This window comes from Amyelois transitella, chromosome 25 (assembly GCF_032362555.1).
Source record: "Amyelois transitella isolate CPQ chromosome 25, ilAmyTran1.1, whole genome shotgun sequence".
Lineage (NCBI taxonomy): Eukaryota > Metazoa > Arthropoda > Insecta > Lepidoptera > Pyralidae > Amyelois > Amyelois transitella.
Genome location: NC_083528.1, coordinates 4980597 through 4992756, shown reverse-complemented (window position 1 = coordinate 4992756; position 12160 = coordinate 4980597). Strand labels below are relative to the sequence as shown.

The following is a 12160-nucleotide window of genomic DNA, read 5'->3' as shown; positions in this document are numbered from 1 at the left end:
TAAGAAATTATCTCAATTATTTACTATCTTTTACACTCTACAAAAAGCAACGAATTTAACCTACAAACGAATACAGATTTTTCGAAAACGGGAACTTTAGTTTTTACATACTGGCTTTATGATGGAATTGAGATTCAAATAGTGACAGGTTACTAACCCATCGCCTAAAAGAAGAATCCCAAGTTTATAAGCCTATCCCTTAGTCGCCTTTTACGAAATCCAGAGGAACGAGATGGAGTGGCCCTATTCTTTATTTTATTGGTGCCGGGAACCACACGGCACCTAACTTTAATTTTGGATAAAATTGTCCTTGGTAATACAGAGGCACATTTTATCTCTAGACAAAATTGTCCAGATATTTCAAATTTTAAGAAGATTAGTTCTGTAGATAACGCGTGAAGACACAAAAAGCAGATAAACTTATTTTCGAAATTATAATATAAGTATGGTTACCTGCAAATTTTTAAACATCGGCTGATGCATAAAACAGCAGCAGGGGTAGACAGAGCAAACAACAGATTTGAAAAACTGAAAGGCCACGTTCGGCTGCTTGGCTTGTAAGTATAAACTGATAAGAAAATAGAGATTATTATTTTAAGTTTGAATAATCGGATCAGAATATATTAAAAAGTTAAGTGAGGGAAAGACAGTAAAAGTTAGTACCTAATAAAAAAAGTATGTGTTCTAGCGTTTGTCCTGTTTGCAAGCTATAGTTCCATTCTGAAGAACACTTTTGAAGGCCACGTTCCAGTAGGAAGAACTTTCAATGAAACATGGCTGTATTTTAAGTTACTATTATAAACAAAACTATCCCTCGTAAGTTTGGTCATATAGGAATTTTGCTAAAAGTAGACTGTGTTACTCTTGAAAGTAATGATAATAATTATTGTACCTAATCTTTCTGATAGTCTTATCTTCGTGCTCATAGTTCATCAAAATTGGTGTAATAATATTCGATTTATTCGGTACGAACAATATACAAATATTTTCTCTCTTCAATATTTTAACTGACTCACTTAAATTTCAAGGTCCTTAAATAAATTAGCAATTTGGTCTGAGTGTGTTATTGCTCTATCAGCACGTCTTCCGAAAGCGTTCTCAGAGTTTCATGTCAGACAAACAGCATCTAAGGGCTATGCAATATGCATAGGTCAACGAGCCCTTACGAGCCGATGTCCTATTCACAAAAATCAACTATATACACATTGAATTATGGATTTATTGAATTCATAAAGTTATTCATATACTTATGTATATTATAGGTAGATATATATATATATATATATTATAGTAAGATATGAGGGAAGCTACTAACAATGATTATATTTCAAACATTAATAAAATCATGATTCTTTCCCGGAACGGTAGGCAGAGAATATATCTTTCCACTTGCCACGATCCCAGTTACAATTAGAGTACACTTTGACCTAACCTTTTGTCATATTGATAAAAGTAATATTATGTTTATAATCTTATAAACCAACTAGACTTTGTCCGGAAGGTCGCTCTCGTGCGAATATCTAGTAACTATGTAGTACTCATGTACCTTTGGTTTTTTTTTCTGAATGTCTGTAATATCTCTGTGCCAAATTACATCTCAGATGGTCCAGTAGTTTTTGAGATAATTCGTTACAAACAAAAAAATAATAATTATACGCTTTACAAAGAAATGTTCCAACAAAACAAGGAATTTTTTAGGAATACTTAGCAATAAGTTACCTCATTGTTACACGTGGCTCTTTATATCTCAGAACGATTACGTATCAATAAAAAATAGAACAAAAGTATTGATTTGCTTTAAACAACTTATCTTTTATCAATATTGATTTATTTAAGTTTCGTAATGAAGCGGCCTTGACCGCAAGGTACTTAACAGAACATAAATCCGTGCATATTGTTAAAGTCAATTAAGGGAAAGACTAATAAACTTGGGATACTTCTTTTAGGCTATGGGCTAGCAATCTGACGCTGTCTCAATCTATCATTAAACAGCTGAACGTGGCCTTTCAGTCTTCTCGAGGCTGTTAGCTCTGTCTACCCCGTAAGCAAAAAATGTTTTTTTAAGGATAGTCATGGTCTTCTAGCTATAGTCCCGGTTAGGTTCCTCTCTTCTCCGAAGATGAGTCTAGGTTCCGACTGTGACCGCCATCTTGAAGTTAGGTATTTTGGCAGCTTTTTGCACGCCTGTCCTTTGATCTCTGCAACCTTTCATAACCATAGCGATTAGATATTAAGCTTGTGTAGCTATGAAACACAGAAAAGAGACATTGCTAGATATCAGCGGTAGGATTTGAACCTGTGCCTCGAAACTATAGTTTAAGCATACTACATTGACAAAAGTACTTCCCATTTATCCTCGAAACAAAACGAAAACCTTTAATAGGGCGTAACAACGTAGCACTTTCGTAGCAGATTGTAGCAACTCGTAGCACATCGTAGCATTCGTAGCGTTCGTAGCAGACATAATCTTAAGATTTTTGAAATTATTTTTGATGTCTGTGCACTATACATATATTTTTTTTAATTACAATTCAATTACTAGATTGGCGTTATGGAACTAATGGGAAAGAGCAAGAGAGAATATATTTATAAAGGTACTTTATAATATTAATACAAATACAGACTATAAAACAAACCTATGAACCAATTTAAAAAAATCTTGGGTTATATCAAAAATAAACACATGAATATAATGAATAACATGTTTATTTCAAATAATATTAAACAATAAAAATTACATTTTCACGATGAGTAATAAGGGACAAGTAAAATAATTATGTAATAAAAACACACACTAAAACACAGTTGTTACATTTAATTAACTATAATTCTTAGAGGCAAAAATATATCAAATGATATAATTACAAATATGAAAACTCGTATGTCCTTTGCATCAGAAAAAAATGATCTCTTTCAATTTTTAAAACTGACTTTTGGTAAAAAACATACCTACTGTCAAAATATTTTCGTGGTTTATAGAACCTATTAAGTATTTATTTTTCGCTGTCATAATACGAATTTAAACTTTTTATACAAAATGCCAAGAACCTTTATCATTTGTAATTAATAATACTACTATTTCTATATCCACAGAATTGCGAACAATATACACTGTAGAAGTGGCAGGAACTGGTAAATGTCATGTCAACTGGTGGTTATCACCACTATCGATCAGTATAACATTTTCGTCTTCTTCACCTTAACAATGTACCTACGCTCTTGTTCCAATTGTAATATTATCGTGACTTTGACGTTGTTGATAAAAATGCTGCAGTGCACTTTGTGACCGTTAGCTTCGCACTGACGCTTTGGAATTGAGACTAAACTTAGTTTTAAGCAACATAACCGACGTCAACTAATGTTATGAAACCAAAATATGTGACAGTTTATAAGTGATGTTTGAAATGTCCCATAATAATAAATAAAAAATAATTTGTTATTTTACAACTTTGCCACTGCGCCGAACGCTGTGTTGCCAGACGGCGACACGTCATTCCTGCAGTTCTAACTACAATGTAGGCCACATTGTTACATACATACATACATATAGTCACGTCTATATCCCTTACGGGGTAGACAGAGCCAATAGTCCCGAAAAGACTGAATGGCTGCGTTCAGCTGCTCGGCTTACTCGTAATGATGGAATTGAGACATTGTTCCATTGTCTTATTATATTATGATTTATAAGAGTAGGTATAACCCTAATACACAGTGTCTGCGTATAATAAATGATTTTAATTCAACATAACAATATCCAAATCAACAATTGAACATGAATTTTATCCAAAGATTTCATCCATTAGCCTTAGTTTTACCAAAAGCAAGAACAACAAAATGAATTAGATTCATAATTCGCCAGGCGTCTTAATTTCATACGACTTAAACATACGTACATACATTTTATTACGAAAAATATCTTAAAACACACCTTGTGCTTTATTAAGGATATTTAAATATTTTAATTTTATATTTATTTACACAAATAGTTGTATTTTCGAATAATCTAGGATACATTATCGTCTGACTCGGACGATACACCGAGGTATCATATCATAACTTTCACATATATATATATATATTATAATAATAATGTCAAAACATTGACAACACTGCGCGAACGAATTTATACTTAAAGTTTATAATCAAAATCTTGCTGTTGAAGGGTTAGGGATAGTACTAACTAAGTATAAATCTTGGAGGCATACTCGCAGAAACTACATAATTATGTTAAAACGAAAATTGACAAGATCATATAGTATACTAAATACTCTGATAGAAAGAGAAGGAAGATAAGTCTTGTGAACGTACGTGGATAACGATTTAGAAAAGACTTAATCCAAATTTAAATTTTATATGTGACATTAATACCACGGATGTTGGTTAATTATATCTTCTGAACAGAGTTTCATTTGAAAGTCTGTATTTTCGTATTTCGTATGGAAAATCCGACGGAATTTCCTCTATGACTATTAAAAATTCTCGGTACATTTTCGGAACAAAAATTACAACATTGTGAAAGAATGTTACTTTAATATTATTATCACGCCCGCTTCTTACGAGGGCTGTAAGTCGCAATAGTAAAGCATACCAAATAACCTTAACGCTAATCAGCAGTACATTCGACTAATCAATTAAAATCGACAATTAGAAACTGCCCATCAGACTGAACCAGATAATGACGCCTTAAGGTGACCAAGACTGATCTGCTAAGAGCAAACCAACTGATAAGATACCAAAGAAAAAGGCCAAAAACAAAAGCCACACTTTAAATAATGTATACTAAAAACCTAACCCAACAAAGGTTCAATTCAATTATGGAAAGATGTCTTATCTGTCTTTCTTTTCGTTCGCACAGTGATCCCTGTTTCACTCCACCGCTGAGTTGGGCATGATCTCGCCACAGCTCATGGGATGGGCTTGCAGGACCGGCAGGGGAGCGGTGGACCCCCGGAGCTTAGCTGAACTCAATTCGTTACTCTGGACCCAGAGTTCCAGCTGAAAGGAAAGAAAATTTATAAAGTATTAAAAAAAACTAACTAAGAAGATGAGTGACTGATGATTTCTGATAGAAGAAGATTGTAACTTCTGTAATTAATCCTGGTTATATCCTAATCTCTCTGGATAGGAGCCCGGGGTACGCATTTTGACTATGATTCTGGATTGGCTTAGTCAGATTTTTCCGCGAAGTCTGTACTCTGCAACTTTACCACATATTGAACTCTGTACTTGATGAATGTGCCTATTCCCTTAGTCGCCTTTACGACATCCAGGGAAAAGGTGAACGTCACGAGATACGGTCCAATTCTGAAGTTAGTAGTAAGTTAAACTTAAGAAGTAAGTTAGAGCCTCTTCAGAGAGGTAATCGGTAAAAATTCGGTAATCAGGCCTAACGCCAATTGCAAATGGGTAATTACTTCTGGAGGCATCTTCCCTATAGGAGTGTGGCAGGTGTTGCCGCAATGCAGCTGCAGCAGTAGCTCGGCAATGGCCGCCGCGGACGTGTCAATGACCCTCTGCCGGCAGACGGCGACGGCGTGGACGAAGCCACCGGGACCCACAAACTCGTGTTCCATGAATACCGTCTTCTCGTCCCAGTATATTGCCTGGAAGTGGAAAGGATTTGATGTGTAAATTAATCAATAAAATACTAGACTGTTTTTTAAGCTTGATTTGGTAAAAATGATTACAGTGGCATGTATTCAGAAACAGTAATTTAAGACCACAACACCACTATGGGGATTGTGGTCTTAAATTACTGTAGTCGCCTTTTACGACATCCATGGGAAAGAGATGGAGTGGTCGTATTCTTTTTTTGTATTGTTGTCGGGAACCACACAACACTATCGTTAAAGTATGTCAATATCGTTTATCCACGCTATATAGTTCCTCTGGACGTGGAGGACCTTGTAATTGATTGATAAATACGGCACCTGATAGTGAAAGCTGCTGATACAACTGAAGCACTAGTTACTTTTAAAATGGCTTACATACTGTAAAGGAAAGGTCGGAGTGGGAAGACCTAGACGAACGTATCTTGATCAAATTAAGGACGTCCTGGTAAAGGGTCAGGTCAAAAGTACCCGAAACCGCCGAGCTTGCATGAAGAGAGTTATGAATGTGGATGAAGCGAAGGAAGTATGCAGAGATCGTGGCAAGTGGAAAGAGGTAGTCTCTGCCTACCCCTCCGGGAAAGAGGCGTGATTTTATGTATGTATGTATGTATACTGTAGATTTAGATAACCACATACCCTGGACGTGATGGTGAACTTTGTAAACGGCTTGATGTATCGCCTGTATCTTATGGTGGCGGCCGCTTGGACCACCGCGCCGCCGGCCGCCTTGATGTTGGCGTACAGTCCCGTCCGCTCGTAGAAGTCAGCTCTCGCGAAGTCCAGCTCGCGAAGGTAGCGCGCGTTGTTCATGTGGTAGAGCAGGGTGTCGATGTCGTTGAGGAGGCACCATGCTGATGGGGAGGCGATGAACGGATCACGTTGGTGATGAGGAGAAAATTAGAACAAGATTAGTCATTAGACAGCTGACGTTAATAGTTATTTATTTATTTAAACTTTATGCACGTAAAATGTACAACAGGTGGACTTAATGCCACAAGGCATTCTCTGCCACACGAACTAGTACAGTTATGTGTTAGGTAGACTATATATATATATGTAGTATGATGACTTTATATGTAGCCCTGCTGCTATGGGCTTGCAGTTAGCAAATTGATTAATTTGTACCTACATACAATCACGGTTATATCCCTTGCAGGGTTAACAGAGCCAGCAGTCTTAAAAAACTGAAAGATCACGCTGAGGTGTATTGCTTTATGATGGAATTTAGATTGAAATAGTGACTGGTTGCTTACCCATCGCCTAAAAGAATCCCAAGTTTATGAGCATTTCCCTTAGTCTCCTTTTACAAAATCCATTAGAAAGATATATAGTAATCCTATTCTAAAGCGCCGAAAACCACACGGCGCTCTAAAATAGGACCATCACACTAAAATCATGAAAAGCTATCCAGAGTGTACCAATTTAATTAATTGTAAAAAAAAATAAGTTAAAATAGGTACTAACAATTGACCTCGGTAGTGTCCATGATGCAGGCCTTCTTCTTGAAGTACCTAGCCTTGGCGACGGTGTACATCATCCTGGCGAAGTACGCCACGTCCAGGGTTCCGTAAAGCAGGAGCGCTCCAGCCGCCATCGCCGCCCCCCAGCCAGGCAGACAAACCACCCAAGTCATGATCGCTGAAGACAAAAAAAATAAAAGTTCTAAAGTTAAGGAGATACGGGCAACACTGTAACGTAAAGAGATGGGCATAGATACTCTTATTGAGTAACCGAATAACGGGCTCTCTTACTCGGTTTTGCAAATTCAAATTCAAATTCAAAATTCAAATAATTTTTATTCATTATTATAGGATACTTCATGTCGCTCAATAATTGTTAAAAAACTAAGTTTACTGCCGCTTCCAAGGCGTCATTGCAAAAGAAGCGGTAACAAACTGCACTGCAGTATTTTCTTTATGTGCCTTCGACAAACCGGCCGAGTGCTTGCCAAATATCTCGGTTCAGTAATGACGCGAAGTCCAGTTAAATACCTGAGTATAACAGACTAAAAACTAAAATTTGTTTTCATTATTAACCCTTTGAATGGCAAATTGGATACTTCATTGGTTCGCCAGGTTCAAGCCGCGTATTCCAAATAACGTATATTAGTTTGAACGCTAAGTGCCGTGTGGTTCCCGGCACCAATACAAAAAAGAATAGGACCCTATTCTTTTTTGTATTGGTGCCGGGAACCTCCATCTCTTTCCTAAGGGATGGGCTTACAAACTTGAGATTCTTTTTTTAGGCGATGGGCTAGCAACCTGTCACTATTCGAATCTCAATTCTATCTTAAAGCCAAATAGCTGAACGTGGCCTATCAGTCCGCTTAGGACTGTTGGCTCTGTCTACCCCACAAGGGACATAGACGACGAGAATACTGAGCATCAAGGGGACAGGATGGGTAACCATGTCCAAGATGGAGTACAACTGAACGGGAACATCCTGGAAACAGCTCGTTAGCGAATCCGTCAAAGCATTTCAGGACAGACATGACCTTCAGTAAAGAAAAACACAATGAAGAAGAAGATATATTTGTATGTGTAAAAAAATGTCGAAAGATACATAATGTGAATGACTTGTAAGTATATTGACAGAGAAACAAAATTAGATCAATCTAATAATTAATTACCGAAGCGAGTATCGATTACACACTTGAAGGCTATCATAGCAATAAAAGTGTAGTTAATTCATCTTGTAATTGCTGAGGCTTCTCTGTGATTGTTCTTTTACCGACATCAAAAAAGAAGGAATTTCACATACATAAATCACGTCTTTGAGAACGTCTTTCGACAAAACCTTGCGCGAGAGACAACTAAGTATTGGGTTCGAATTTCAAATTGCGTTTTTAATCCGAGTTTTGATCCTTTCGAAATGATTAGCTGGTTTGAAAAAAAGATGAAGTCTGCCAATTTATGCAACTGATCACATACTGCATGCAACTGATGCATACTGGTCAGATTATCACATAGCCTCGCTCATCCCCATAAAAAGTTCTACCGCGACAAACGCCAGGATGTGACAATGTGATAACATTTATTTCACAGATGTGGGTTAAATACTAAATATCCTAATTTCCCTCCTGACCTTTGACCTTTATTCTATTACAAACACCAGGTGGCATCTTTCAAAATCACCTTATCCTTATAGATGGATGATGTCTTAAAATAGGTAGGTATTCTATATAAACTAAAAATAAGATTGTATTCACGTGGGGTTTGAACCCATCGTCTAGGTCATAGAGCAACCACACCACGGAGGCAGTGAAACTACGCTGGTACTGCTGCAGCTAATACTGAAGTCTTGAAGCAAATAAAATAATGGAGGAAGCTCTTAACACCACAAACAAAATCAGTTAGGAAACTCTTAAATTTGAGAATACTGCTGAAGTAACCCCACCTAGTGAGGGCTCTGTTGAGGTTAACTTAACATGTGAACCAAATTAAGTTTTCTGTTATGATAAAAACAATTCTAATTTCTAGTACAATTAGTGGTAAAAAAATAATTATCAATACTAATAAACATAATAAATTTTCCACTCACCTAATGTAATATGTAAAATTATCCAGCCGGCAAATTTAAATGCAGATATTACCCGAACATACTATTTAAAATAAGAAAAAAATTACGTATTCTTCAAAAATATCTTACAAAAAAGATTAATCTTCTCGAAACTATTGCTAAACTGGAAAATAACCGGCGAAAATAACCTTGGTTGGTGTCAAAATGATATTTTCTGAAGAAAATGTCAGTTATGCTGGTGGATTTGCGCGCGCAACCAATCGATATGATGACTTCATTCATGAAATTGGTGTGAATTTCAACCTTATTTCGCCAAGGAGTTTAACCTCTGCAGTACTGGATATAAGGCTGTAAAAATTATGGGCCAATGCTGGGCATGATGAAGATTTGAAAAGAACTAAGGGAAGCTCGCATATCATCGCGAAAGTTGATTACAACTTTGATGCGTCAATTTCATTTTGTAGGTATTGTGTTTTTATTGTTACTAACACAATATGGATTTTTAATCTGAAATAAATGAATATTATTATTATTATTGTCTAAGGGTAGGCCTGAAATTTCTAAATAATAAAAGAAGATAAAGTTAGAATTCAGATTTCTATGGTGGTGACCAAACTAACCAACTTAAGCTGCTCTCTCAGAAAGACGTTTTGGGCAACACGGTCTTGTGCTTGCTTCAAATCCTGGAGATTAAAACGTGTAACAGAGCTGGACCGCAATTCCCATATGTAATCATTTTATGATCATGTCCTTCTAGTCAATTTTATCTGTGTTAATTCTCGGAGCCATCTCTTCATTAAAGCACAAGAGTGTTTCGTTTCTATACTCATTATTATAGAGTAACCGAATTAAGAAATACATTGCCATTTTTTAATGTTTCTCCCGGCTTTTCCTGCTGGGTATTTGAAATGTTTATTGTAATCTGTCTGTCTGTGCCCAATCCCCGCCACGATACGAAATCGTGACGTACGTACCCAACGATACGGAATTATAAACGTCAGTGACCTCGATTCTCATGCTGTCTCTATCCAACTCTTTAACGTTAAAACGAGACGACCACATACGGATTCGATCCGGCATTCTCTTCGTCAGTGACGCGTGGAGTTCGCTTGACGCTTTGTATTGTCGTGTCGTGTCTAAAATAAATAAATAAGATAAAATAACAATGAAAAAATTCAAATACGATGTTTTGGAATTAATTAGCTGTGTTCGTGAGCGGCCATGTCTGTGGGACAAATCATTAGAAAATTATAAAGATCGTTTGGAAAGACGCGCGGCTTGGGAAGAAATTTTTGTCATTTTGGAGCCGAGATACGAAGATATGACTGCTGAGGATCGACGCTTGTTGGGTAGGTACCTAATGCAAATAAACTAGGTCAAACTATAAGTGTTAAGTTCAACGTATGAATAACGTATGTACCACATAGATTTAATATAGGACTTTTATAGTGTAATTATTACAATTAGGTAGGAAGTACCTTGTATTTTTTTAACTTCATACTTATGTTACTGTAGAAACTTTAGATTGCAGGGTAGATATTTTCTTAATTCTATCTTTAGGTAAATAAATAGGTACAGTTTTTATTTATCCCAATAATAATTACTAATATGATAAATGCGATAGTAAGATTGTTTGTTTGTTACATCTTTTAAGGCTACTACTAAACGAATCTCGCGTATCTTTTTATTATTAAACGTCTGAAGGACATAGTGTACTTTTTATCCCGGTAAAAACTAAAGTTGCCATAAAATTAAAAAAAAACGACGAAAGCTGCGGGTAAAAGTTAGTTAATGTGTTGTATAACTAAAAAGCTTAGGTGAGTTGAATAGTTTGTCTTTATAAACCATTCGTATTAGTACAAATGTGTCCCTGAATGACTTGTTTTAAGATAATTAAGCATCATTAAGATTTGAGAAATTAGAATATGTAAGTAAGTGAGATTAGTAATCTATGTTCTGTGGAAAAAGAACATAGTTCAATAAATTTTCTGTATTTTTCTATTTTATTTACTTGCAGGTGAGGAGGTCATTTATAAATGGACGAACATACGTGACACATTCATGAAGTCTCTAAAAACGAAACTGGGAAAGCCTAAACGTAGGTACATGTTGCACGACCAACTTATATTCCTGAAAAATAATTTACCCGAAGAGGAACGACAAGAAGTCGAAGAAACTCCTTTCTTGAAACAAGAAGAAAGTATAGAGATAGAAGTTCCCCTGCCACCTCCTGTGCCGAAAAAAACAAGAAAATGTGATGACAATGCTAAAGGTTTGAGAAAACGGTCGAAAAGGCAGGAGGCCAAAAGACAGGAATATGAAGAAGTTCCCTCCCCAAAAGGGAAGGATTTAAGTGAAGATATAGATTATAATGAAGAATCAGATCCGAGGGTGATGAATGAAGATGAAGCGTTCTTTGCGTCCCTGCTGCCGACAGTGGTCAAGTATGATGAAGATGATAAGCTGGAGTTCAGGATGGGCGTGCTGGCGGTCATGAAGAAGATAAGGGATAGTAAGAAGTGGACGATTGATTCGATAGAAGATTAGAATTATGAAATAACAATGAAAAAATGTAATGGGAAAAAATCAACATATTGAGATCGCTAGTTCCAAAAAAAGTTTTAAAAGAAAACTTTAATTTCATTTACCGATAGAGAATCGTCTATTATAGCGTTGAACCAACTTTTTGTATTTCAAAAGACAATTGTACAATTCCGGCACATTGGGCAGAATCTCCTAGACTGAATAGAATAAATAATGTATACCAGCAGCTGTCCCGAACTCTCGGCAAACGTTGTTTTGCCATATATTTTTTAGTAGTTTCTAATTTAAAAAAAATGTTAAGGTTGGACAACCCTTATCACTAAGGGGTATGAAAGATGTTGGCCGATTCTCAGACCTCAGACTCAATATGCTCACAATATTTCATGAGAATCGGTCAAGCCGTTTCGGACGAGTACGGGAACGAACATTGTGACCCGAGAATTTTATATATATGATAAGCCTAACGTTAATTAAATTTTTAAGGT

General features: G+C 36.2%; 2 protein-coding genes across 2 annotated transcripts; one reads left to right on the top strand and one right to left on the bottom strand.

Annotated features, from left to right (window-relative positions):
- Positions 1-4380: 4380 nt before the first annotated feature.
- Positions 4381-9305, bottom strand: LOC106135240 (protein THEM6). The gene is made up of 5 exons (XM_013335481.2): positions 9153-9305; positions 7077-7250; positions 6249-6463; positions 5415-5603; positions 4381-4995 (listed from the first exon to the last, which is right to left on the bottom strand). The coding sequence occupies exons 2-5, from the start codon at positions 7243-7245 to the stop codon at positions 4867-4869; spliced, it is 702 nt and encodes a 233-aa protein (XP_013190935.1). The 5' UTR covers positions 7246-7250; positions 9153-9305; the 3' UTR covers positions 4381-4866.
- Positions 9306-10228: 923 nt separating this feature from the next.
- LOC106135239 (uncharacterized) lies at positions 10229-12150 on the top strand. Its single transcript, XM_013335480.2, has 2 exons — positions 10229-10480; positions 11149-12150. Exons 1-2 carry the CDS (start codon positions 10297-10299, stop codon positions 11676-11678), a joined length of 714 nt encoding a protein of 237 aa, XP_013190934.1. The 5' UTR covers positions 10229-10296; the 3' UTR covers positions 11679-12150.
- The last annotated feature ends 10 nt before the right edge of the window (positions 12151-12160 follow it).